General features: G+C 35.2%; 1 protein-coding gene across 3 annotated transcripts in view; it reads right to left on the minus strand.

Annotated features, from left to right (window-relative positions):
* Positions 1–25,139, minus strand: part of pclo.L (piccolo presynaptic cytomatrix protein L homeolog) — a 149,716-nt gene that overhangs the window by 32,345 nt on the left and 92,232 nt on the right. For 2 of the 3 annotated variants that reach the window (XM_041586554.1, XM_041586553.1), the window contains exons 7-10: positions 15,138–17,301; positions 8,601–8,734; positions 6,870–6,951; positions 4,772–4,897 (exon numbers count right to left, since the gene is read on the minus strand). In XM_041586554.1, the coding sequence (XP_041442488.1) occupies positions 4,772–4,897; positions 6,870–6,951; positions 8,601–8,734; positions 15,138–17,301 (2,506 nt within the window). Of the gene's footprint in view, positions 1–4,771; positions 4,898–6,869; positions 6,952–8,600; positions 8,735–12,521; positions 12,540–15,137; positions 17,302–25,139 lie in introns of all 3 variants that reach the window. The other variant, XM_041586552.1, reaches the window with a different exon arrangement.

A 25,139-nucleotide genomic window follows, 5' to 3' on the forward strand; every position in this document is an offset into this window, starting at 1 on the left:
GATATAACCCCGTCTCTAGCTAACCTCGTTCACGCGGTTCCCTGGTCCCTGACTCAGACACTAAAGGTGCTGGTCCCTTTAGGGCAATGGCTTTACTGGGCCATGGTGTACCCAGGCTCAATGGACACATCCAGATGGTTATGACACCAGCAGCCAAAGAGGAAGATCCACACCTTTCCAAACACTATATTGAAGTGTGGTAGGAAGTGTTCATTACACATCTTGGCTAATAACTGGATAGGAGAAATATAAACTAGATACATGGGCTTTTGACCAGCAACTAGGGAAAAGGAGGAAGGGTAGGGATTTAAAGGCACAGGGGCAATTTAACCCTATGGGTCTCTACATAACCTAATTAGAAACATGTTTTATTTTGTACAGCCTATTTATTTATAGGCTTTATTATCTGAACAATTCCTTTAAACATATTTACATTCTTGCAATTTTTAATTTACTTGTAATTTGTAAAATACAAAGGAAAATTTTACAATGCATTAACATTGATTTTGGCTAATTTATATATGCTATAAAACATATTAATCATTATTTAACTGCTACTTTAAGAAGGGACGACAAATTCCCATTTTTACACTGCAAGCTGCAATCAGTCAACACAGCACACAAAAAATCCATTGCAGCCAGAGACCCGTTTCGACTTACAGAAACTAAAATGGATCTTCGCATATGATGTACAGACATCCTGTGCTGTGGTACAGAAAAATCCAGAATTGTATGTAAACATTGTATTTTGATTTATTCAATAAACACCAAAGAGATTGAATAGTGGACCAAATAGGTTTTGTGAAATGAATGTAAAAAAATTTAAATAACAATATTTACAATACAGCTTGACCCAACACTGGTAAATTTTCAGATTTTCTTCAAAAGAATGTACTCTACACTCTACTTAATGAGTTAAGTTTAATCATTCTCCAGTCAGAATATATCTATAGTGACCATTCGCACCCTACAGATTTTACTTATCTATAAGGCATTGTGTACTTCTGTTCTTTCTCCATTAATGTTTATAACAAGCCAGGCTCAAGCCAGTCAGTAAGGTCTGGGAGTATTTAAAGCATACAGCTTACCACAGTTTCCAAATAACTGCTGCATCCAGATTCATGTTTTCTCAAATGCAAATCACTGTTTTGATTTCACAATGGAGCATGCACTGCACACATTCCGTTGTATAAAAATTGCAACAGCATTCTGTTAATCTTATTCACATGAAAACTGTATATCATGATTTTTCAAAGTGACGAAAAGTAGGAGACACTTCAGAGGCAACAAACTTAAAGGGATACTATCATGGGGGAAAAAAATGTTTTCAAAATTAATCAGTTAATAATGCTGCTCCAGCAGAATTCTGCACTGAAATACATTTCTCAAAAGAGCAAACAGATTTTTTTATATTCAATTTTGAAATCTGATATGGGGCTAGACATATTGTCAATTTCCCAGCTGCCCCAAGTCATGTGACTTGTGCTCTGATAAACTTCAATCACTCTTTACTGCTGTACTGCAAGTTAGAGTGATATCACCCCCCTCCCTTTTTCCCCCCAGCAGCCAAACAAAAGAACAATGGGAAGGTAACCAGATAGCAGCTCCCTAACACAAGATAACAGCTGCCTGGTAGATCTAAGAACAACACTCAATAGTAAAAACCCATGTCCCACTGAGACACATTCAGTTACATTGAGAAGGAAAAACAGCAGCCTGCCAGAAAGCATTTTTGGCAGGCACAAGTCACATGACTGGGGCAGCTGGGAAATTGACAAAATATCTATCTCCATGTCAGATTTCAAAATAGAATATAAAAAAATCTGTTTGCTCTTTTGAGAAATGGATTTCAGTGCAGAATTCTGCTGGAGTAGCACTATTAACTGATGTGTTTTGAAAAAAACCTAAAACTGGCTTAAGCAAAGAAGCAGTGCTAGTATAAGAATATATGTAAAACATTTCCCAAAGAATATTAATGTTATAGAAAATCCATGACTAACATTATTAACATAATTCATATCATTCAAGTGGCTGTTCATTATTATTATACGTGTATGTGGGGCACTTATTCTGCAAGAGTTGGCTGCTATTAACAGAAATAAGGCAACATTAAATTGCAGACCAGCGTGAGGCAGTTTTATCTCTGCATGAAAACAACCAAATCATTACTTTTGTCTAAATAGGACATTTTAAAATTTACTTTAAACAATAACTATTAAGCACTTGTAAAAGAAAACACAGCCTTCAAAATATCCATCATTATTTCAGGATCATTCTTTCACATAGCACAAGCTCTGAAATATTCTGGTTAAGCTTTTTGATACTCAGAGAGAGAATTTTACAAAACCCAAATGTCTCAAGGTAACTCCATGTATCTACAGAATGGGTGATTTCAGGTGCTTTGCCATTCAAAAATTTAAAAAATTCCAAACTTTAGGAAGAGACCTTACAAAATTTGAAACAGCCTGCTCCCTACAGGACCCACCGCGACATACCATTTCTCTTTTATACAAACTGCTGCAGCCGACCACCAAGTGGGAATCAGTCTCCTACATAAATAGATGGTCCAGAGATCTAGATGTCCAATTGGAAGAGGCACAGATTGAAAATATGTTATCCAGATTATTAAAATGCTCAAAATGCAGCCGGATACAAGAATTAAACTACAAAATAGTCACTAGATGGTATTACACGCCATCCAAATTGCAATATATGTATAAAAACTCAAATGGCACTTGTTGGCGCTGCTCTAGAGAAATAGGTACCATGCTCCATGTTTTCTGGTCTTGCGACCTCTTGAGACCATTCTGGGAAGAGATATGCTCATTGTCCAGTCAGATCCTCGGTATGGCCATACCGGCAGACCCCTCCCGGGTTTTTTTATTCCATAACACGCAACCGGTAGCTTCGTTCAATTCTGGCCTTGAACCGCAATTGCTGAATGCAGCCAAACTTCTAATACCGCTGCATTGGAAAACTACATATATTCCTACAGTAAAAGATTGGTTCAATAAAATCTCTGAAATTTATAAATTTGAAGAAATGTCGTCTTATACCGCGGATCAGTTCGCTAAGTTCTCATCGGTTTGGACGAGATGGCTTCTGTTTAAAGACACAGACGTGTACAAAGCCTATCTATGAGAGGTGCGAGTCGTGTATCTCCCTGCTGCACCCCCTTCCCCCCCTTTCGCTTGTTACCTTCTTCTTTACTTATCTTTTTCTCAATCTATCCACAATACACAAACTTCTCTTGGTGTGAGTATCAACAACATTAGGGTATGTTGTAGGGTACGTTTACGGTACTATATCTCATTGACGGACATGTTATTCTGATGGGAAAGTACATGTAGACGAAAATACTTGAGTGAATAATTTGTATATGTTACTATTGTACTTGCATTTTGACTTTGTATTGATGGAAGTTCCTAATAAAGCTTTTCAAAAAAAAAAAAAAAAGAAATTTAAAAAATTCAGAAGGCCCTGCAAATCCCCTTGCACTCCTGCATTCAAGAGACTGTCATTTGGGCATGTGTCAATACATGTTTCCAGAAAAGATTCTGAGCTAAAACACCTGAAATCATCTTGTTTGTCATTGCTGCAATGAAGGTCAAAATGTCCAAACGTATTTCCCTTAATAACTGCCACCACCAGCTACCTCAGGGTTTTTAGAAGTCTAATTATTAAAAGGCTGCACCCTTACGATCAACCACTTATAAATATGCTCATAGAAATCTCCTACAAAATTCAACCACTTTCTATGCATTCCTATAGTATTTTTAGAAGTGTATGTATCAGTGTGTGAAAGTTAGAGTTCACCATTTGATATATACGTTTCTAAAAATACCATAAATAAATAGAAAAGTGGGTGAGTTTTTTAAGTGGTGAGTTCTTATTTCACACTTTGATCAATATGCCCCTTAATGTATAGCCTCACAGAACATTTATCATCATTGTATGCCTGCAGGGGGTCAGTGACCTCCATTTCAATGTTGGAAAGAGGCAGAAAAAGAAGGCAAATTATTCAAAAACTATATTAAATAAATTTAAGATCACTTAGATGATAAAAATAGAATACTCTTTAACATACTAAAAGTTACCTTAAAAATTAACTGCACCTGCACTGATAACTCTATATTTGCCATAATTATGATATACAATAACTACAAAATCCAGTACATGGAGTCATAAACATGCACCGCATCCTTATGTTGCTGACACCTTTAAGAACCTAGATGGGGGGCATCTAAGTTTGATGGCTTCAAAGTTATACCCAAAAAGTCAACAACTACACAGGAAACAATATTTGTCATACCCACTAACAAAGGCATTAATATAACATTCTGCATTATCATTCTAGCAGCACAAAACAGTTTTTTCGTTTAGTGATAACATGGTATAGGTATACAGTTAAGCAACTGTGTGAGAAATATCTTAGCAGAATTTTAACATTTGTTGGCAAAAGTATGAAAAACAGTAAAAAGAATAAAACAAAAATTAGGGAAATCACTTTAGCAGTTCAACAATGCAACAAGTTATTACATACTAAATTAACTATAGTGGAAATTAATAACACATCATTTTATAAACCCTGCATGAAGGTGGCTGGGTTCTTGCATAAATTATAAAACCAAAAGTTCCTCATAACATTTTAATTAAATCCTACTTTTGTAGAAAGGCATATATAATATTATGTGCTTTCCTAACAATATTATCCTTTACTTCCAAAACGATTTGTATGTAACATTTCTAAACAACATATTTTTTCTTTTACCTTCAGTAAGTCGGCCTGTATGCTCAGCATCTCCTCCAGGTAAAATCTTTGCAATGTAAGCACCAGTCCCTCCAGGATTTCCAGGAATTTCTTTTCCACCAACAACCCGTATCCCGAAACCATTACCTATTTAATACATAAAAATGCAAACTCATTAGAACTAGAAGTTAGACTAGTGAATTGATGTTTCATTGCGGCTTTAAAGTTTAAAGAGATGTATGTTAATATTAAACAGAATCCTAAAATTGTAAAAAAAATATTTTAGTACATCTGAAAAGACCTAATAGGTAGTGAAATGGTTAACTACTGACCATACCTGACAACATATGTATCATGGGAGTGTCAGCTACTGGGCACCAACTAACATTGCACCATTCAAAACAACTTTAATATTTTACCTGCCTCAATATATCACCTGCCCTACATTTTAGGTTTATATTGTAATTAATTAAACATAGGGGATATTCTTAAGTAACTCTTTAGTTGCTATAGTCATTTACCCTTTTAAACACTGATAATAGCATTATAGGCCTATTTATAAAGCTTTATAATAAATCTTGTGTCAAACAAAAGATATTGTAAAAATAATTTACTGTTGCTTTACTTTTAGTAAATTGGTTCAGAACCACTGGTTTTCCATCACATATTACTTTTGCTATTAATTTACAATTGCAAACTTAAAGGGCATTGCTTGTTGGGGCACATCTTAATTTTAACTATATCCCAACAAACCACAATCTCATTAAATGTAAACAAATTAATTTACCATAATTAAATATGTTGAACTGACCTTCACATTAAAGTTACACTACAGACTAAGTTCTTCAGTGCAAAAAATCTTGATCAGTTCTTCTACACCAATGCAGATGCTATTGTCTGAGCCTTGCCTTCTACATTAACCAATTGGATGTTATCCCACACCAGCCCTCCCCATCTATCTAAGGAGCTGTCCGGGAGCAGGCTTGACAAAACTGGCTACATGGGGAAACCAGTTGTATCATAGTGGAAAGGAGCTTCTCTAACAAAGTAGGGCAATGTGAATGCTATTGCAGAGCAAAAATACCTTAACCACACTGTAATAATACAATATTTCATGTAAGAGATCATGGATGCCTAAAACATACATATCATTAAAAAAAAAAAAAAAAACTTCTTAAAGGGGTAGCTACTATCTAATCTTGCCTTGTAAACCACAAGCAGTGTTGATTCTCTCTTAGGGGTATATTTATCAAAGAGTGAAGTTAATAGTGAAGTTCCGCCACTAGAGTGAAATTCCCCCACTGTCCATTCATTTCTATGGGATTTTTAAAGGTGTATTTATCAAAGGGTGAACTTTCACTTTCACCCATTGATAAATATGCCTTTCAAAATCCCATAGAAATGAATTGTGAGCTGCGGAATTTCACTCTAGTGGCGGAACATCACTCTTTGATAAATTTACCCCCTAGAAGGTAAAGTGACAGTATAAACTAGTAATGGGCAAATAAATTCACCAGACGCAAATTCGTGGCCAACGTCCGCATTTTGCCACCAGTGTCAGAATAAAAATAGTTGTGCGTCAAAATTATTCGGAGGCCCATTGACTTTAATGCATATGGACAAAATAGGCGCAAGTATAAAAATTGTCACGGGCGTCAATATTGACAAGCGTCAAAATAATTTTGATGCCCATTGACTTCAATGCGTTTCAATGAATTTTTCGGGACAAATTCGCCCAACACTAGTATACACCACTTTTTCAACATGAGCTAAATGAATATAGTGTAGCTTGTGCTGAACATACTTTTTGCCTATTGTTTTAATTAAGAAATATGTATGTTTTTGTTATTACTGGCATTAACTAAGAATATGAAGTCAGTTTCAATGTCCATTCCTGATCCTGCATAGCAATGCCATAATTGATAAAACTACACTCAGATGCAGTGTAGATAAAGAGTTCTGAACAAATTGCCCAGTTATAAAGTGCTTTAGAATGCATGAAAAATATAGGAAATAATGGATTTTTTAAAAAAATGAAACTAATAGGCAGATTGCATTTTCAACACAAATCCCATTTATTAATTTATTTAGCAAAGGTGATCTTTAATCCCTTTTTTACCTGAAACTGTGTGGTCCTTTGGATCTATCTGCAGTTTAATTCTTGAGTGTGGAAATGCATAATGTATAGGTTTACCATTCATCTGTTATGAAGAAATGAACATATCAGAAATGGCAATTACAGATATATTTCAATGCAAGATACATGTGCTATACCAGTCTTTAGAAATCGGTATTGTAAATACCAATCACGTAGTAATAAACAAATAGAATACAAATCACAGATAAAACACATATAACAACAACAAAACAGCATCAAAAAGTAGATGCCAGATTGTAAATCAGTCAATACTATTAATTTACTCATTGTATAAAAAAGTAGATGCCAGATTGTAAATCAGTCAATACTATTAATTTACTCATTGTATAAAAAAGTAGATGCCAGATTGTAAATCAGTCAATACTATTAATTTACTCATTGTATAAATACTTAATTATTATATACTTTGTTTATACACCAAGTGCTTAAAGGAACCATAACATCAAAAAATAAAGTGTTTTTAAGTAATGAATAAATAATGTAGAGTTGCCCTATACTGGTGACACTGGCATGTTTGCTTCAGAAACACCAGTATAGGTTATGTAAACAAGCTGCTGTGTAGCCATGGGGGCAGCCATTCAAGCACATGACATGTAGTAGAAAACAGGAAAGCTATGTAGACTCCCATTGTATACTACAGTTTTTATCAGTTATCTGTTGTCTAACCCGAGACATTTCTCCTTTTTTAGACTTGAATGGCTGCCCCCACAACTAACCAGCAACTTGCTTATATAAACTAAAGCCTAGTTTCTGAAGCAAACACACCAGTTTTACCAGTGCAGGGCAACAGTATATAATATTTTCACTACTTTAAAACACTTTCATTTTTTGTTACTCTTCCTTTAAGATTTATATAAATTTCTGAAAACTGTCTAGAAAAGTAAAACCCTCAAAGATGCTGGTTTTATAAACTGGGGGTGAAAATGTGATTGACAAAACCATATTTTCTATGATTTGCATGAATTATGTCAATAAAGCAATTTCAAACATAATATATCAACCTCTAAGGGTGAAACTTTGGGGAGGAGCTTTTGTGTTCCTATGGGAAATGAGAAGAACTTGCCAACCTAGAAGGCTGGTAAAAAATCAACTATGTCTCTAGGGTCTAGGGACAAGTACATCAGAGCAATCTTCCATGATAGACACTATTTTAGCATACTGGTGACAGAAACGTACAAAAGTGAATATTTGTCACAGAGAAGGTACAGTACTACCAGTCTTTCTGTGGGAAAATTAAATATGCTGGATGCTAGTGCCAACTTCCAAGAAGTCTGTTTGAATATAGTATTGAAGTGCTTATTTCCCGCCCACATGTAGTCCACTGATTCCTGCATTTCTAAAGAGAAGTGCAATAAACCATATGCAATCTGTAGTTTTACTTTGAACAACAAAGATAATTGAAACATTATATAATTATAACCCTGAGCATGAATCACTACTCAAGCAACAACATGCTATTAGGCTAAGTAGTTTAAATATATGTATAAAGGGACACTATCTCTTGGGTGAATCCATCAATACCAGGAAAAGCAATTTTCATGTCTGTGAAACCTGCTGTTATTAAAGAAAAATGTATGGAGAAAAAAAACTGTTGGCATGAAAATTGGCCAAACTAAATAGCTACTGAGATATGGAAATGACAACAACTACAGGTATGTCATGATACAGTAATAATCAATTTGGGCTTCTTACATTATCTTGTTGATGTGAGGCTCTCGTATGAGATAATTTGTCTGGTAGCCTTCTGTCAATTCCATGCCCATTTTCTAAACGTGATTCTCGTGGCTTGTCAAACCAATCTGTTTCTTCATGACGCAGATGGTATGCTTTGGAAATCAAGGACACGTCAAAAGCTATGTCCAAGCGATTGAAAGAATAAGGAAGTTATATCTTTTCATGCAGCATGCAATGGAAAAAGAAATGGCTGCGCAGTCCTTTAGCTCAAACTTATTATCGACACACAGATAAGCAGAGTTGCAGCATGATGTGTAGTAAGAAAAGCATAAATGAATTAGATCAGGGATGTCATTCCTGTTGTCCTCCAACACTTGTTGAAATACAAGCTGACCTTCCAAAGGCTGTTAAAGGGTTTGGTGAGTTGTAGTTCAACTATAGCTAGAAGGCAGCTGGATGGACCACCCTGAGCTGGGTCATTCAGAAACAACACACTATTTGTCATGCTTCTAGATGAATGAAATTGATATTTTACTAATCATTTTTTATTGGGTGCAGTCATAAATGGCCTCATGTATACAATGCTGTTATACATTACAAAAGTGAGTAGAACATCTGCTTTTTGGCTTAGTGATTTTGAAAGACAAATATGTTTCTGGTACGTTAGCTTTACATGATCCTATTTCCCCAAGTCAAGTTTTTAGGATTGAGTGATGCTATATGTCTAAACCAGGATGGAATCAGTACAGTATGAATAGTATTTATGTCACAGCAGTTCCTTCAATAGGAGAGTGAAAAATTAGGGTGTGGAACTACTGCACTGTAAGGGTATGTGCTTATTAGATCCATGCTAGGGCCATATTAGTTTGAGCTTTATGGTATGTTGCATGGTTTCTGATCTTAATTATTTTGAGTAGTGATATACATGCATCATAATTTATCTTATGCAGATCAAACACAGTTACCAAAGCTCTACTCCCTACTTTTATTCTTCATGTCATGTCTATGCACATGTCTACTCACAAATCAATTGTTCATAGACTACATAAGTTATAAAATGAGTGCACTTCGTTCTTCCAAAGTCAAGTAAACTCTGTTGCCGGGAGATATTAGTTAACTAGTTGGTAGGATTCAGCCTGAATCACAATATCGTGCCAGGCATGTTCTTTCTACAGTATATGCAGCTATACAATCTATCTTGCCATAATATAAAAATCATGAAAATAACATAAAATTTGAATTGAATCTCATCAAGTTCTGCACTGCTGTATATTTCTAGTAGCTTGCTACTTTTCCAAATTGTGTGCTAAGGATTCTTTTGAATCAGTTTGAAAATGACTTCCAATTCACATGTGCAGTTGCCATCTACAAGTAGTTCAGCTTAAAATATTTAGTATCTCTTAGTGAATGGAAATTCACTATTTGCAGCACTCAGTCAGATAATTGCTTTATTAATGACGATAAATTATAACATTTTTATGCATGAAACTAAATGGAAGTCATAAAACTAAAAATTAACAGCTTGCAAAATGGTTCCCATATGCTTTTGCCATGTAGCATTTTGCTCTATTTCTGTTATATATTGCTCTTAACAACTCCTCCATTCAAGTGGGTTTCCTTTATGTGCAGCATCCTACATATAATGCTGGATGTGAATTTTTCCCAATAATTTATACTTTGAATTTCAGTTTGGCTTCTTTGAACAAATAAATTAAGTTGTAAGGTTTTTCATATCGAAGATTAACTGCTTTTAAATACAATAGTCTTGAAACAGCTGCTATAATGCTAATTGGACAATAAATCACCTTAAGTAGAAAAATGATAAAATAAAATTTAGAGTTGTTTTCAGGCAGTAGGTGAGTGTAAGAATTGGTGATTTTTATTTTTTTTTAACAAAATGCATCTTTCTTTTTCCACCAAAATTCCAGCACCACTGCACACCCAAAACTATAAACTTGCCACTAGGCATTAGCTGTGCATTAATAAACTTACAGTGTGCCACAAAGGTGTCAAACGTACATTCTCTTTCATACCTTCAATTTACAAGGTATTCAGTCTGTACAAAATAATTAGCATTCAATACCAGATTTAACAATTGAAGCAGGTACTCTCTTGCACCTGCTCCTGAATTACAATCGTTTTCATACAAACTATAATATTGGCGGTATGTTAGTAATCAAGCCCCATTATGTAGCAACCTAAAACAGTTAGGCCTTGATAAATTGGGTCCAATGTAATTTTCCTAGTTTCCTCTAGTTTGAGGTATGTATTCCCCAAAGAACAACTCTGCAATTTAGTTGTCTAAAAGTTAAAATTTGCCTTTTTAAACATTTTTAGAAGCTCCTCCTCTTGTCTATAGCCACGGAAGATGGCCATTCTGTTTGTCTAATTCATATTCACATGGCCACCAGCAGCCATGGCTACAGACAAGGGCTCCTAGTAGCAGAATGATGCCCCTGCCAATGAACAATACACATTTTTCCAGATATTTGTTATAGGGGTTGAGATGGCAGACCCCTACAATGGTTGAAAGGGACAGTTTTGACTCTTTAGGGCCAATAATCTATTAATGTGATAGATTATATAAATAATAATTGATGTATATACAGATTATTGACAAACAACATATATTTAAATGTAATGTGACATGTCAGGTATAAATGAGGCCTTTTTTTACAAGCATTAAAAGTGGCACTTGGCATCCATTCAAAATGATAATTTTCTGTGTCAATATGAAGGTACTTTTGCATTGCAACAGTGCTAATAAAATTATTATACTTCTAAAGGGCATATTATTATTTTTCATTGTCATGCTGCAAATCGGGCAATGTGACAAAGCATTGAAGAATAAACACAATTGTTTTGTTTTTTAGAATAACAAATTAAGAATGCATTGTCAAATACACATTTTGCCAACTTTTTGGTCTGTGTTATTTAAAGCAACAGAAATAGCACCCTCTTAAAAATGATATTCATTCAGATAGAATGTAATTTAACCATGCAGCAAAGAAAAAAAGTTTGCTTAATATTATGGTTTATGTTTTTTGAATGGACCTTGGCTTGAAAGAGAAGTATAGTTTTCTATGAAGCAAAATAAACTGATATTTAAATTTACATGCCAGATTATGTATTCTGTGCAGTTTATCAAAAAGTAGTGCATATGGAAGAAGAACATCTCTACTAGATGCTGTATGCCCTAATGTAGATATTACTTTGAGAAATTACTTGCTCAGACATTTTGAATGCCACAGACCACACACTAATAAACTTAATAGCAATACACAAGTACCAAAGAGGAATGTATGAATGAAAAACATTCAGTATGCATTGATATTAACTAGAAATGTATCCTTACTACAGATGGACCAGTACTAGTACTGTTCATCTCGAAAGGTTGCTTTACAAAACAAAATGCATTTGCATCATCTTAACCTGTTATGGATATCACATCAAAGTGCAAAACAATATCAACAAATGAATGAAGAACACATTTTTAACATTTCTGCATCATTCAGTTAAATTGCATTTTCATACATTTTAGTTTTGTCCTCTATGAGTTTTAACATGCTTGAATTAAAGTTCAAAAACATGAGGAAACAATCCAGTAATAAACTGTACAGCAATGCACTGAATATATCTTTTATGAAATTCATTAATCATTTCATCATAATTTAAAAAGGAAGAACATTGCTGTTTTTGACTTGACAAAAATTTAAGCAAGTTAATGTTTATTATTATTTCTAAAGGACTGATTTTGGAAAATAGATGCATAAACTGCAAATGAAATGTTATTTTGGGTGCAGTTTCTGCCATTTAATTTATTACCATAGTATGTATCAAAAAAGGGATTTGAGCAAATTCCTAATAAAGAACAAAACCAACATGCAATACCGGGACATACAGAGACTTTCTACAAAACTGGAAACTGAGAACCCCTACCATTTTTAAAGGAGTTGTCTGGAGATTAATCCAAAAAAAAAAAAAGCAAAAACAAAAAACAAACATTCATTTTAAAAAGACAAACTATTAACATATAGTTTCTCAGTCACAGCAAAATAATTAACAGTAGCAAAGCAATAATTGAAATGTAAAAGAAATAATGAAAATTGACTTTCATTCACTGTCAGCTGTATTATTACTTCATTTATGGAACTACTTTCTATTTCAGAAAAAAAAGAATTACCAAAATCATAAGCCAAAAGAAGCTGTATGTTCCTGTCAAGGTAACATATTATACACCAAAAATAATGATCGTATTTATATAAGTAAATTTACTTGGAATCACTAGAATCATTCAAGGTAGATTGTTCAGTAGTGATGGGCGAATAAATTTGCCAGGGGCAAATTTGAGGTGAATGTTTCGCCGCCATTGAGAAACTGCAGAGATTCGTTGTGTCAAAAAAAAATTGGCGTGGCAAAGTTATTTGGACGTCCATTGACTTTAATGCATTTTGACAAAATAGGTGCATGTATAAAATTGTCGCGGGCATCGAAATTGACGCACACAATCATTTTGATGCCCATTGACTTCAATGCACTTCGCAAATTTTTTGTGAATCTTGCGGAAAATTCCCAATTTTTTCGGCGAAAGGGGCATATTCACCCACCACTACTGTTCAGGAAATAGGTGTAAATGTAATGTTATTTACATTTGAATGCCATTTCAAATCTACAGAATAATGATTATTTATCATTATAAAACATTCTATATAAATAAGATCAATGTAGCCCAGAAAGCATGTGCTGCATATGGATTGTTTAAAAGAAAAAAAAACCTGAAATTTTAATGCAATAGGCTCATTTCACAGATAGATGCCCTAAAACAATGTGGCATTCAAAAAGTCTACAGATTAACTGCAGTTTAACCTAGAACTTTAAATCTCATTAACCAATTGTATTTTTTCCCAGCATAACACAGCAATTTAGTGGCTTATACACACACTGTTGAATTTTCAACCACTTAAAACAAATTACATTTAAAATGTTTCATTAACTATTAATCATGAATAAAAATTTTCCCCATAATGTTAACTAGCATTATTATTTTTGTTTCACCCCTTGAAAATAGCTGTTGATATAGAATATCATTTTATATATAAACCAAAATACAGGTTTGGGATCTGTTATCCAGAATGCTTCGGACTTGGAGGTTTCCGGATAAGGGGTCTTTCTGTAATTTTGATCTTCATGTCTCAAGTCTACTAAAAATCTATGTCCATTAAAAACATTAACTAAGCCCAATCGACTGGTTTTGCCTCCAATAAGGATTAATTTATCTTCGTTTGGATCAAGTACAAGTTACCGGTTTACTATTACAGAGAAAAAGGAAATCATTTTAAGAAATGGGGATTATTTGATTATAATGGAGTATATGGCAGATGGTCTTTACGTAATTCGGAGCTTTCTGGATAACGGGTTTCCGGAAAATGGACCCCATACCTGTACTGCAATATGCAATGCTATATTTACACAGGCTTTAGATAACCATGCAGAGCCATGCAGTTTACAACACAGAGGTAATTGTAAGCAATTAATGGAAACAGACTAGTACATGCAAATCTTTATTATACAATACAAATACATAAACATCAAACAAAAAAATAACATGAATTAAAGCAGACTTTTCACATTTATATAACAGATCCGATCAGTGTAATTGTTTGAACAGAAAAATATATCTGCTTAGAACAGACATCATTTATTGTAGAACACCTTGCTACTTCAAAGAAAAAAAAGTTGCTTCTTTCAGCAGCAAGGGGATAAAAAATAAGTAATGCAATGTCAATTTTTTTTACATCATTACAAGACATTTTTTATCATAATAAATGAAAATTAATATTGAAATTTTATATTTCAATAACATTATTTTTCAACTTCAAATAGCCCTTGAAATATAAATGTGCATAAGATGTGGATAAACATTTCATAATATAATAAATAGCACTATGGATTGCCATAATGGATTGTTCCTACTGTAAGTACATGTACTTGCAGTTTTCAACAGAATGAAAAGATCATTGGTAAATAATTTGACTGGATTAATAAATTGCTAAGTGCAATGTATATTTAAGTCATGCTCAAATAAACATAAGATACATAAACACATAGAGATTAAATTCAGTGAGAAAAAGTTCTCATGGTTTATCATAAGAAAAGTCATGGACAAGATTCAATTCAAGGAGAATTTTTTTTCCCAAACAATTCAAAACAGTTTTCACATGGTAAACTGTTTTTTTCTGAACTGAATTGCCTCTCATATTGAATCTCATCCATGATTTTTCTTATGTGATAAACCCCTTTCTCACTCAATTGAATCTGGTCCAATATATTTAGAATAATAATGCAGGAAAATCAATAACATCAAGGACAGAACAGTTAAAAATCAAGCAAACAAAATCACCACAGCAAATCTAAAAAAGTAACAAAAAAAACCACCATAAAGAACACAGTGCACAAAAAAGTGTCAAATCTATCCTTAAAGCACAAATCATACGAAGAGCATGCAATGAAGACTTGTGTTATACAAGTGATAAATTAGTCTAGTGCCATGTTTACCTTCACTGTCTGACATGGCATGCTGAAAGTCATCCATGATGAATGCTATATCTCGATCATAGCCACGAGTTCGTGATTCTTCTCTCATATGTTGCTGTACCTCAGGCAGGGAATGGCTTGAGCCAAATTGGTCCCTGGTATCTGCAGATATTGGTGGCAATGGACCAGCTGAAGCTCTCGCCATTCCCATTGGTTGGCCAACTGGACTCAATGGACTTTCTTCTTCTGAATTTTGTGCAACAATTGGTATTCTGCCTCTACTTTGACTAATAGGAAGACTTGATGGTTTTGTTCTACCAGATGGTGCTACATGACTAAAAGATCCATCTAAAGTTTCTCCCTCATTAGCCTTCAGTCTCAAAGAAGAGCTTGATAAGTCCCTTTTTATTGATAAATCAAGGCCATAAACTGAGGAGGGCCTTGACGAAGGCCTAGATCTATTACCACTTACATAGGGCTTATCAGCTTCATCCTGTAATGAAGTTCTCATATTTGGACTCAGAGTTGTCCCAAAGTTTTGCGCTAGTGCAGGACCCAAGAATTTCTGTTGGTCTGTAATGTTTTTCCTCAAACCATATGTGATATCATCCTGAAGCATTCTAACCTTAGAAGACAAACTTGGAATAGAGGAAGTACTAGAAGACAGATATGTTGAATAGTCAGGTTCTAAATCTCTACTTTCCTGAATTGGGGAAAATTTGGATGTTTTAGGATCTATTAGTGTTTTCTTATGCTTTGACTGTTTTTGATAAAGAATAGCAGGTGGGAGTTGTTTAGCAGCTTGCTTTTCAAGTGTAAGTCTGCTAATACTATATTTTTCTGTCTTAGGAAAATGTCTGTAAAGACTATCTGAATGGTAATAAGGTGCAAACCCAGTAAGAGGATCTAAGTTTTCTGTACCCCTACGGAATTCCTGTTTTATTTGATGTTTCAGAAGCTTCAACTCATAAGTATCCTCCATAGAATCCTCATCTGTTTTTCCATATGTATGCAACCTTGAAGAGCTTGACATAGGTGCTAAGAAATCTGTAACTTCAGTTCTTCGTGAATCTACAGTTCGAAGTAGACGATCCGTTTTAGATAGCTCTTTTTCATGAAGTGCAAATGCAGAATTTAGAGACCCTTTTGTGAGTTCACCAATATCATCAATAAGAACATAATTTCTAGAAGCATGATGTTCTAAATCAGCATAAAAAGAATCTGCAGATATACTAGACATTGGACTACTTGCCATGCTGCTTTTTTCATCTAGACCTAACCGCAAGTCCAAGGTGCTGTATTTGCTATCAAGATGAGAAACAGAGTAGCTGCTATCAGAAGACACAGGTGCAATTATAAGAGGTTGATTTCTTATAACATCATAGTGTGTTGTAATTTTAGAGTCCAGATCTAAAGCAGCTTGTCTTGCATTCTGTGGTATCAGCAACAGTTGTGATGGATGTTGATAAGATGGTTGCTGACTTGATGTAGATTGAATTTGAGGTGTAAATGACATTGTAGGCACAGCCTGGAAAGTTGGTTGAGTCTGATATGTTGAAGGCTGTTGATGGAATAGAGGTGGCTGATAAATAGACTGCTGAGTATACTGAGTTGGAGCTTGGGTAAGCAAAGAAGGGTTTTGATACTGGAACTGTGTATAAGGACTGGTTGGGGGAGCAAATTGGGTCTCAGATTGAGTTTGTGGTGGCAAATACTGACTAAACTCTGTTTGAGGAGCAGTTTGTGGTCTTTCTAAGGTAATATGATTTTCTATTCTAGTTGGTCTTGTGTTACTAACTTCACTGTCAGACATATAATCCCGTTCTTCAGCAACACCCTGCAGATAAGCCCTTTCCCTTTTTTCGCGTTCCTTCAGTAAGGCTTCTTTTCTTCTGTTGATTCCCATCTCCAAATATCTCAGTTTGGCATCAATTTCTTTTTCTTCCTCATCCAGTTCTGCCTGCTTTTTCCGTAGCTTTGATGATTCCCTTTCTACAAGATCCAATTCCCTGTCTATATCCTGGAGAATCTTAGCTCTAGCCATTGTTGTGGTTCTACAAATTCTTCTTCGAGAAACTGATCCTACTGTGCTATATGGTGACTGAATGCCATTTGCTTCCTCAAGTGGAGGATTAGGCAAAGTTCTCTTTACCTTCTTTTGGGTACCACTTTGAACAGTTTTAGTCTGCAATATAGAGAAAACAAATGTTTCAATGTTAACTTTGAGTACAAAATTAACTCACAGGAAAACTAGAAAAAAACTAGAAAAAAATTGCTGGAAATAATACAGGAATGGAAAGAATCTAGTGTAAATATATTTGCAGTATTAATATATTTATTATTTATTTATGTATAAATGTAATGAGGAACTATGACTTTACATGTAATGCTCACATTTTCTTTAATAAGTTATGTAAAACAAAAGTTTGCATTAAAATAGAATTTACATCACCAGTTCAATGCCATGTTATTTTGTGTAAAGGCTTATATAGTTTTTGCAAGTGTATATCCAAGTGTGATAAATATTGTATGGAATAAAAATAGGAAGTAAAGGGGAAAATGTTATGTTAAAAATGGTCTCAGGTGGTATACAAAAGACGTTATTTTTGTCATTAATCTAACATTAAGGGGGTTATTTGTTAAAATTTCGAGGGTAGTTTCACTGAATAACTCAATTTTGTGGGTAAAAAAAACTAACATTTTTCTAGATTTATAATGCCCCGGAGCTGATAAAAGCCCAAATCTAAAAATATTCCAGCCAAAACCTGTCAAGGTCATGTAGAAGTCAATGGCAGAGGTCCCTTTAAGCATTTGAGGATGTTTTTTGTGGTCATGATTTTCAGTTTTTTTTTACACTGGTTCACTCAAAAACTCAATAAATTTGTGGTATTTGAGGTTTTTTAGCCTATAAACTCGATATAGGCTATAGGATCAGTATTTGAGTTTATTCCACAATTACATTCAATCGAGTTTTTTTACACTAGCTTTTTCATAAATAAGTAAACATTCGAGTTGTGAGTTTATTTGAGGCAGAAAAAACTAAACAAACCTCACAACCTCGACCTTTGATAAATAACCCCCTAAATTACACACCTTTACAATTACTAATTAATTCATTACTATTCATTTGTAATGAATTTTTCAACCATGAGTTCTACATGTATATACATTCATATCTATGCTGTGTATTAGTTTTTGCAAACATTTTTTACACGGTTTTATAAACATTAACCATTTTCAAATATGTGAATTGAATTCTATCTAAAGAGACTAGATGGAAAGGGATGTTTAGAAAACCGATGTATGCAGGAAGAAGAGCTGACAGTAGTTGAAATATATACATGCAGAAGATACAGGGTATGTCAAGTAATGTGAATGTGCATGTTTTGCGCTTCTGGTCCTGTTTTAATGTAGAAATAGTATGCATAGTAGAATGATTTTTACAGCACTACCATAACACAGACTGGGCAGAAGCTAAATCCATTGCAGCTCTAGAGGATTGGGCTTGGCATTGCCTTGAAATTAAATACTTAAGGAAAAAAAGGAAAAGGAACGGCCTAATGTCCCATTCGTATGTAAAACGATGTTTAGGAGCTCATGGAGATCCACAGATATAAGAATAACATTACCCTTTTACTATACAGGTACTTGATGCATCATGCAGATTGTTTGGGACCTGGGGGCAAATTTACTAATTCGCCAGCGATGGCTTTGCGCACATCGCAACACTTCGCCAGGCGTAAATTCGCCTGGGCAACGCTAATTCACGGAGATCCGAAGTTGCGCTCAGTGTACCGAACGCAATGGAAATTACGCCAGCGAAATTACACTCAGCAGTTTGAAGTTACCCTAGCGTTGGCTAATTAGCATACGGCGTGCAGTTAAATGGCCGTATATGCTGCAGCAAATACATTACACTACACAAGGCCAGGGAACCTTAATAAAATTATATAAAGTTGTTATAATGCCCTATACATGTGCCCACTGTATAGTTTAGGTGCCATATGTTAGCAAATGTAGGGGGGAAGGAGGTATCACCCTTTAAATTTTTTTTTGAGGAACTCCTATCTACTCTATTGCACTTCGCCTGGTCTGAGGTGGCGAAGGCAAGTCTGGCGATAGAGGTTACGGTCAGTAAAATCAAAAACTAGTAGTAACGCTCTTTCGCCAGATCGAAAATTTGAGTGTGAAGTTGTAAATTGGCTAAGTGCAGAAATGACGTCAGGGTGGCGAATTTTCGCCAGCGTTAGCCACAAATTTCCCCCCTGGGGTTTTCCGGATTAGGGATATTTTTTGTAATTTGGATCTCCATAATTTCATTTACTAAAAATCACTGATAAATTTAATAAACTCAAAAGGATTGCTTTGCCACCAATATGGATTCATGCAGTTACCATCAAATACAAAGTACTGTTTTATTATTACAAAGAAAATACAAATGTTCAAAAAAAATAAAATGTGATAAAAAGGTTGTCTATTAAGCTATTTCTTAAAATTGCCCCTTCACACATTTCAATTCAAAATTTTACTCTACAGTAGAGGCTAACCATCCTACATCCACTCTACAGGGTGTAACTATGCCATGCATGAATAAAGTATGGACTACAGTCTATAGGTGTGTTTGAACCTCAGGACTTGCCTGCAAGAACCCCAGGCAGAAATTCTGAATACCATATGCTTAGCACTTATTTAGCCTCAGAAGCAGTAGCTGGTTATATGAAAGATCCAGAAATATCTGTATTGTGAATTAAATGTTAGTTACTTTCAGTGGTGGAACTACCGGGGGAGCAGGGGGTGCGAGCGGGCCAGGGCCCGCAACCCCTCAGGGCCCCCCGGCAGCGCTGCACACCACTGAAATCAACCCGGCAGCACCAGGACCCGGCCTCCTCTAGGAACGCTGCTGGTTACTTTACTAGATAACATTTATATTTCCTGTGATTAGAAAATGCCCCATGTCATCATATTAAGAATACTTTGCATCTTAATGCACACAATTAGACCTTTGTAGCCATTTCCTATAGAGGGCTATTAAGCGTTTTTTGTTTTTATCAAAAAGCTATCTCTACAGTGACTATTTCTGAGTTCTTGTCAGTATTTGTCTTGTCTATTCCATGTTCACTATATTATTCATCCTTTGCCTAAAGGTAAAGTAAATGAAGTGGAATATTACCTTCTACATGACTAAACAGCAGAATTAACAAGGATACTCAGAATGTTGTCCCTCTACTACAAAATAATTATTTGTTGAGAAATTAAGACGTGCAATGATATCAATTGACACATTTAACCTCAAAAATGGAATGGAGTAGTTGTTTTTTTGGTTGGAACTGTGGACCCTCTATGCTAAACACACATTAAAGTCAAGGCAGACAGGTGATGCATCAGGAACCAAATAGTATGTCGAACATATGAGTTTAACTACGGAAGGACAATGTTAATTGTTTACAGATATGTAATCTGTTATCCAGAAGCCATTATCTAGGAAACCTCTAAATAACAGGAAGGCCATCTGCCATAGACTCAATTTTTTATTCAATTTTTTTTAAATGATTCCCTTCATCGCTTTAATAATAAAGCAGTACATTATACTTGATCCCAACTAAGAAATAATTAATACTTATTGAAGGTGCACTCTCTTTCCTCCCTGTGCTCCAGTCGGTAGGTGCGCTTCTCTGTGCACATGCACACATGACTGTCGCCACGTGCGACTTCAGACATGCGCATTGATGTCACGACATGCACAGTTCCGCATTTTTAAGCCGGCACCACCATCTTTTTTTTGGGCTATGTTATATTTCCTATTTCCTCTCTTTTGCCACCAAATCACGCTATTTAAACCTGATCACTCATTCATTCGTTGCCCAAGCTGGCTTCTGGTTGTATACAGACCTGAAAATTTCTTTGGAGCAGGCACTCAATGAAAGCAAACTTCCACCAGGCAGTCAGTTGAAGGTAAAAGGAGTTTGTGTCCACAGCCTTACGCATTTCGTGTTAACAAACACTTAATCATAGGCTATCATAACGAAGCCAAGCCTCAGGTATTTAAACTAAAGTGCACCAATCAAAACAATACATCAATTAACAAATCAACCAATCCATAACCCTTTTTGGGTGCACCAATCATTATTCAGTGGGTGTGGATAAAGGTAACAACATTTCTTTTGGGCGCCATATTGGTACACCTCCTAATATGAATAATGTGTCACCATTTTGGTACACCTCTGCAAACTTTAAAGTGACACAGTGCAATATTAATACATCAAAAAAGTTCATAAAATTATTAAATATATTGAATATATTAAACCAATTTGAGATATAAAGCTACATGCAGTACACATACAAATAGAAAGTAATATAAATAGTGTATAAATATGGATATAAATATAAAGTGCTATTTTAGAAATATTACAGGGCAGATCCTGCTTAAGCCTTTTTCCATTTTGTATTTCTGGTTCCTGAACTCTGCCTGTCTCTCACCATCTGCCCTTGAACGTTTGCCTGTTTTTGACTATGCTTTTGCCTGATCCTTGCCTGTACTGTGTACTAGAAATCTGGTATCTGCAGTTAGTGGGATCCCTACTAGAACTGCAGCAGAAAATAAGGTGCCCCAAAAGTGCGACAGTGAAGACTGGGACTGGTTGGGCTTTCCCGATTTCGGAAGAGCCAGCTGTTCTGTCCTTGGTTCCTGACTAACTAGTATGTTACATAATGTTTGAATTATTTTTTGTAGACTTAGGGGTCTATTCATTAAAGGGGTTATTCACCTTCCAAACACTTTTTTCAATTCAGTTGTTTAGATTGTTCCCCAGAAATAAAGACTTTTTTCAATTACTTTCCATTATTTATTTTTTATGTTTTTTCCAAAATCTAAGTTTAAAGTTGAACGTTCGTGTCTCTGGTGTTTGAGTCTGGCAGCTCAGTAATTCAGGTGCAGACTCTAAACTTACAATTTTGCAACATTTCTCAGCATCATCTCTGCAGTATTAGCAACAATTGTATCAATTCTAACAGCTGCCTGTAATGAAACCCAGAGATTCTGCTCAGCAGGGACAAAGATAAGAAATGTATCAACTAAATTTATCGATTTAGACCTGTTTACAGGGTCGGTGACCCCCCCTCCAAGAGCTGCTTCAAAAGGAGAGAAATTACACTTTACACTTCAATATTAGAAAAAATGTCACACATAGAAAATATAAAGTCATTGGAAAAAGTCGTTATTTCTGGCAAACTATCTGAAACCAACTTGTTGTTTGAAGGTGAACAACCCCTTTAAACCTAAATTTTCTCTGGTTGAGTTTTTAAGGAGAAAAAAATCTGAATAATCTGAGGGGAAACAACTTGAAAAGCTGCTCAAAAAGTCATGTAAAAGTCAATGGCAGATGTGCCTTTAAGAATTTAAAGATTTTTGTTGCCTTCCTGATTTTCTAGGGTTTTGGGCTGTTTGACACTGTTTTTTGTCTGAAAATCTGAAAAAAATTGTGGTTTTTGTCCAACTATTCTAAAAAAAAAAAAAAAAAAATCGCAAAATTTGAATTGTCGCAAGATTTTGGTACAACTTTTCCCATACATTTTTTTCTATCTTTTTTTTAGTGAATTAAGACAGTTTTAGTAAATATGTCCCTTAAAATATGGAAATCTCTCTAATCTGTAAAACACCAGGTCCCGAGCATTGTGAATAACAGATCCCATACCTGAAATACATTTAGGTGGACTAATCATGCTGCATCCTTCCTTTATAAACAACGATACGTTTAGGCAGACTAAATTACAGATACCACTGAAAAATGACCAGTGGTCCATATCTAAAAGAGGCAGGTTCATGGGTTTTACCAAGGCAAGGAATAGCCCTGGAAATGTATGCTACAGTATGTAGTGTATATGGAGTTTAAAACTTAAAGTAATTGTTCAGTGTAAAAATAAAAACTGGGTAAATAGAAATAGCCTGTGTAAAATAGAAAATGTTTTCAATATAGTGAGTGAGCAGATGTCTAACATAATTGCCAGAACACTACTTCCTGCTTTGCAGCTCTCTCTAATTGGTTACCAGTCAGTAACCAATCAATGACTTTATATGGGGGCATATGGGTCATAATTATTTGCTTTTGAATCTGACCTGCATGCTAAGGATTAAAATTGAACTCACTAAGAGTTAGAGAGATATAAAGCAGGAAGTTGGGTTCTGGCTATTATGTTAGACATTCAGTCGCTCCAGCCTTTATAGATTACATTTTTGGCTAACTAACTATATAAGAAAGATTTTTTATTTTGCATAACCTATCTCTTTTTATTTTTACACTGAACTGTTCCTTTAATGCTAAAACTACTAACCTGGAACCACAATGAACTGATTTTGCATTTATATGCCTATTAGTTTAACACCAATCTTGCTCATTGAAAATAAACAACACTGCGCTTATTATGCATATAATATGCTTAATTTGCATATGCTTATTGACTTGGGCCTTTACTTTGGTATATTACTGGATATATGATAATATGTTATAATTATACTATGTGCATGGATGTGTATGGATTTAAAACATGCTGTATTTCTGCAAATACATTTATTCTCTGTGCTCTAATTTCATGTAAGGTTAGCACTTTATCATGCTTGTAGTTTGCAACAAATTTCCTTTTGAGTCTCTGTCAGTGGTGCCAGTGGTGAATAACGGGGTCATTTATAAAGTTTGCGCAGTGCATATTTATTTGCAAATGGTTGTATTGCCAATAGTTACATTGGGTTAAATTGGGTTGAAAAAAGACAAAGCCCATCAAGTTCAACCCCTCCAAATGAAAACCCAACATCTATACCAGGGATCCCCAACCTTTTGAACCCGTGAGCAACATTCAGAAGTAGAAGGAGTTGGGGAGCAACACTAGTGTGAAAAATGTTCTTGGGGTGCCAAATAAGTGCTGGGATTGGCCATTTGGTAGCCCCTATGTGGATTGTCAACCTACATTGAGGCTCTGTTTGGCAGTACACCTGGTTTTTACACAACCAAAACTTGCCAGAAAGCCAGGAATACAAAAATAAGCTCTTGCTTTAAGACCACTGGGAGCAACATCCAAGGGGTTGGAGAGCAACATGTTGCTCACGAGCTACTGGTTGGGGACCACTGATCTATACACACACCCCTTCCTACTTTCACATTAATTATATATATATACCCATACCTATACTAACTATAGAGCTTAGTATCACAATAGCCTTTAATATTCTGTCTGTCCAAAAAATCATCCAAGCCATTCTTAAAGGCATTAACTGAATCAGCCATCACAACATCACCCAGCAGTGCATTCCATAACCTCACTGTCCTGACTGTGAAGAACAGCCTACGTTGCTTCAAATGAAAGATCTTTTCTTCTAGTCTGAAGGGGTGGCCTCTGGTATGGTGATCCACTTTATGGGTAAAAAGGTCCCCTGCTATTTGTCTATAATGTCCTCTAATGTACTTGTAAAGTGTAATCGTCTCCTCGCAAGCACCTTTTTTCCAGAGAAAAAAACCCCAACCTTTACAGTCTACCCTCATAATTTAAGTCTTCCATCCCTCTAACCAGTTTAGTTGCACTTAGTCTCTGCACTCTCTCCAGCTCATTTATATCCCTCTTTAAAGAACAGTAACATCAAAAAAAAAAAATTGTTTTTAAATTTGTTAGTATACATCAAAAAATAAACACCAACACAAAAAAACCTTTTAAAATTTCAAAGACTTTATTAAGAAATAACTTGCCGAAACTCCACTTCCGCTCCTGTTCAGAAAAGCCGACATGTCGAACATCCATTGTGAAGCGCTGGATTTCTCCTCCTCAGCTATCTCTCATGTACTGTCAGCATGTGAAGCAGCTGCTGCATCAGGGAGTGTGGTATCCATGATTGCGGATTGCTGGCTCATCGGCACACTGGCTCCAAGGCCCCCTGATTGATTTTCAGCTCCTCCTTTACCAGATCATTATAGGGGTCTCGTAGGGTCTCCAAAAGCTTCTCGCTGGTGTAGAAGGTGCTGATCTCCTGGCTTTCACTGT

Source organism: Xenopus laevis, chromosome 3L, assembly GCF_017654675.1.
Source record: "Xenopus laevis strain J_2021 chromosome 3L, Xenopus_laevis_v10.1, whole genome shotgun sequence".
Classification (NCBI taxonomy): Eukaryota; Metazoa; Chordata; class Amphibia; order Anura; family Pipidae; genus Xenopus; species Xenopus laevis.